We start from the raw sequence: 3,741 nt of genomic DNA, 5'->3' as shown, positions 1-3,741 counted from the left end.
CACACAGGGACATACACTATGATTGGTACATACACACAGGGACACACACTGTGCTTGGTACACACACAGGGACACACACTGTGCTTGGTACACACACAGGGACACACACTGTGCTTGTTACACACACAGGGACACACACTATGCTTGGTACATACACACAGGGACATACACTATGATTGGTACATACACACAGGGACATACACTATGCTTGGTACACACACAGGGACACACACTACGCTTGTTGCTACGAATCCTTAATAGCAATGTGCCAAGGTCACTTTTTAAGGGACCCTCTGATTGGTTGATTGCATGTTACGCCCAATACACACATGATTAATAAAGACACTGAGTACAACCATTTTGAACCATGCTCCCGGTGCACGGACCTCTTTTTCGACTGTCGAACTAGCAAAAGTGGATTCCTACACGCCGTAAACACACCTGCTCCAGGCGCATCACGCCGTGCGCTTAGACCGTTAAAATAGTTCCCGATATGTGTGTTTTTTTAAAAATATATTCCTCCCTTTTCTCAGTCATGTACTGCTCGGATCCTGGCCACGTGGAGCACTCCACCAGGTCTCTTTCCGACCCCAAACTCTTGGTGGGGACGACCATTCAGTACAGCTGCAAGCCCGGCTTCATCCTGCAGGGCGGCGCCACCGTCACCTGCTACGGCCGCGAGCCGGGGACCCCTGTCTGGACGTCCCGACTCCCCCACTGTGTCTGTGAGTATCAGTAGTCGTTTCTAGTGCAAAGATAGGGCAAAACGTGGGAAAAGCTGGTAAACTTGTTGTTCTATGAGAATAATGATACAAAAATGATGATTCCCTACAATATTGTGAATAATATCGCAATTGCAACATCAGTCAAAATAATCGCGATTACATATTTTCCCCATTTCGTGCAGCCCCATTGGTACAAGATAATGAGGTGTTACCGTGTATCAGTTAATTTAAATAGCTCCCGTTACTGGATTGTGTCGACAGGTAACTTCATTTGCATGTCGTGCAAATGTATATGCATATGATTTTACAGGAGAATGCTGTAAAGTGACACTACAACCTTGTCAACATGACAAAATCACAGTAATCTAAGTATTACAGTCGGAATCAGACTAGTCAAAGCATAACTGTAAAAAAAAATATCACAATATAGCCACTATAGTACTGTAAATAGTAGACTACTGTATTTTTACTTTTTTATCTTATGTTGCGTTTAATTGTTGTGTATTTTACAATGAATACATAAAATACTGTAAATGGAGGTACGGTACCTTTACTGTAAAAATAATTTACAGTAACTTGCTGGACAATGTTTGCCACTAAGTGTTTTATTCAGTTTCAAAGCATATTTCTGCTTTTTTAACACTTCTGTCGTCTTCCCGTCAACCATGAAAACAAAAAGGTTTGAACAATATTAGCGCTTTTTTTTGGACATTTTTTGTTGTGGATTCTTTTTTGACGTTTTTTTCAAAGTTATTTGGTATTTCTAATGTTGACATTTGCAGCGCTTGTTTCAAAGGCCAATTTTTTTGTGATTAAAAACTGAAAATTGGTCAAATTTGACTTGAGGAAAACATGAGGGTTAAAGCAAAGTAACAGAATTAGGTTTATTGACACTGAATTCCAAGAATAAGTGTAAAACTCGCATCAGTTGGTAGTAATTTGAAGAAAGCATCAAAAATATTGGAAAAAAACATAACCTTAAAAAAAGCCTATGGGGGAAAAATGTTGAAAAAAGGGTAGATTTCTTTAGCCGGGAAGACAACACAAGGGTTAATTTGAACAGAAACCTCATTCAAGTCATTAGATACTACAGTAGCCAGACCTTAGGCTGAATCCCATTTCTCTGTCTTACCCCTACCCCTTGCCCCTTCCCCTCGTTTTTCCGCTTTCACGCGGGACCTAGTGGTGTCCCGATACGTTTTGGTGATCGAGGACTAAGGGCTGCATGGCCCTAGAAAACATAGACAGTGAAAGGAAAAAAATCTAGGGAGAACGCGAGCCTACTTCAAACCGAGAGGGTAGGATATACATGGTGCAACAGGCAGAGAGAGACGCATAAATGTAAGTATTTTCGGCTTTAAAAGTTGATTTAAAAATAACGACACTCTTGTTTTGTGGTCTGTACAGTCCTGTGCATATATAACCAAGTGGTGTCCCATTTCATAGGGGTATGTTTTCACCCCTACCCCTTACCCCCTTGGTTTCAAGGGCCCAAGGGGTAAGGGGTAAGGGGCAAGGGGTAGGAGTAAGACAGAGAAATGGGATTCAGCCTCACTTCACAGAGCTGTGGAGGTAGCTCGGTCCGGTGGTTTCAGGAAACCTTTCCCGGGGAGAGACAGGTGCACATGGCAGTTAACTGGAGATGAGAGGCTCGGTCCCCGTGGCTGTGCGCTCCAACATGAGTGGGTTTCTGTGATTTCTTGCCTTTGCTCTCTCTTCCCTCTGCTGACACAGATCACAGCGTCTGCACACGCTGCTCCATCTCCTGCATTTTCATCCCAGGACTGACGTGTGTGCGCGTGTTTTCGGGGGATATTAATAATGTTTGTGGAGAAGTGTTTGATATGTAAATGCAGTGCTAATGCACCGTACCAATCGGCCCTCTGCCACCTGGAGGAGGGGGCGGAGATTAGCCATGAGTCATGACACCTCAGCCCGAGCCGGTCGGATCTGTCACTCGAGCTCTGACGCGTAACCTCTGATTCGTGTTGAGAATCCATCCTGGCTTGGCTTCATTTTATTTTATTTTTATCCTTCTCCTTTCTGTGTCTATAGCCGAGGACTCTGTTTCCTGTGAGAACCCGGGTCTCCCTGACAACGGCTACCAGATCCTGTCCAAGAGGCTCTACCTGCCCGACGAGTCACTCACCTTTGTCTGTTACCAAGGTTACGAGCTCATTGGCGAGGTTGCAGTTAAATGCATCCTCGGGAACCCGTCGTTTTGGAGCGGCCCACTTCCACTCTGCAGGGGTGAGAATTTTGCAGTTTTTTTTTTTTTTTTTTTTTTTAATACTTTAAAGAGTGCGTGCGAATGGATTTATGCATGCACACGATATTCATCAAAGTCTTTTTTTTGCCCCATGCTTGTTGATACAGATGAATCATGCCTCTACGCATGCTAATGACCGTTCGCTAAACCCCTTTGCCCCAGCTTGTCCAATCACAGTTTTGCAACTTAGTCACTAGGCAACATTTAAAGAATTTGCAGGTCCCCTTGGTGTTAATTAGCCTTTCCAAATCTAATAAAGAAACCAGTCAATGGGTTTTAATTGAATGGGTTTTTTTTGCTAGATGCCTGAAAAAGGTCTGTGGTTGACACAAGATTAGGAGATTTTCCTGAATCAAGAAATGCCTCATGGGTTTGGGGGTGTTTACACTCCAGCGGCGGGGGGGGGGGGGGGGGGGGGGGGGGGGGGGGGGGGGGGGGGGGGGGGATTTAGTAGTGGGGAAGAATCAGCTGACACCTCACGATACGATATCATTGCGATTTTAAACATGTTGCATTATTCTGCATAATATTGCAATTTATAACCTTTTTTCCCAACTTCAAATCTTTCCCTAATTGTCTGTTTTTATATAAAAATATACATTTCTCAGTTTGTTCATATTACTTTAACGGCATTGTCAAGCACACAAACTGACAAACACATACAGTATATAATAACATTTCTATATTTGGCGTCTGTGAATAGATACAGTAATGCCACTGAAAATATCGCAGTACTACGCTGCATCG

General features: G+C 43.5%; 1 protein-coding gene across 1 annotated transcript in view; it reads left to right on the top strand.

Annotated features, from left to right (window-relative positions):
* The window catches only part of LOC117959735 (seizure 6-like protein), a 42,090-nt gene that overhangs the window by 36,310 nt on the left and 2,039 nt on the right, over positions 1-3,741 (top strand). The window contains exons 11-12 of the mRNA XM_034897014.1: positions 534-725; positions 2,781-3,122. Coding sequence (XP_034752905.1) covers positions 534-725; positions 2,781-3,122 — 534 coding nt within the window. The remainder of the gene's footprint in view (positions 1-533; positions 726-2,780; positions 3,123-3,741) is intronic.

The sequence above is a fragment of the Etheostoma cragini genome, chromosome 16, assembly GCF_013103735.1.
Source record: "Etheostoma cragini isolate CJK2018 chromosome 16, CSU_Ecrag_1.0, whole genome shotgun sequence".
NCBI lineage: Eukaryota > Metazoa > Chordata > Actinopteri > Perciformes > Percidae > Etheostoma > Etheostoma cragini.
Note: the sequence above shows the minus strand (reverse complement) of the source record. Positions and strands in the feature narration are given on the sequence as shown.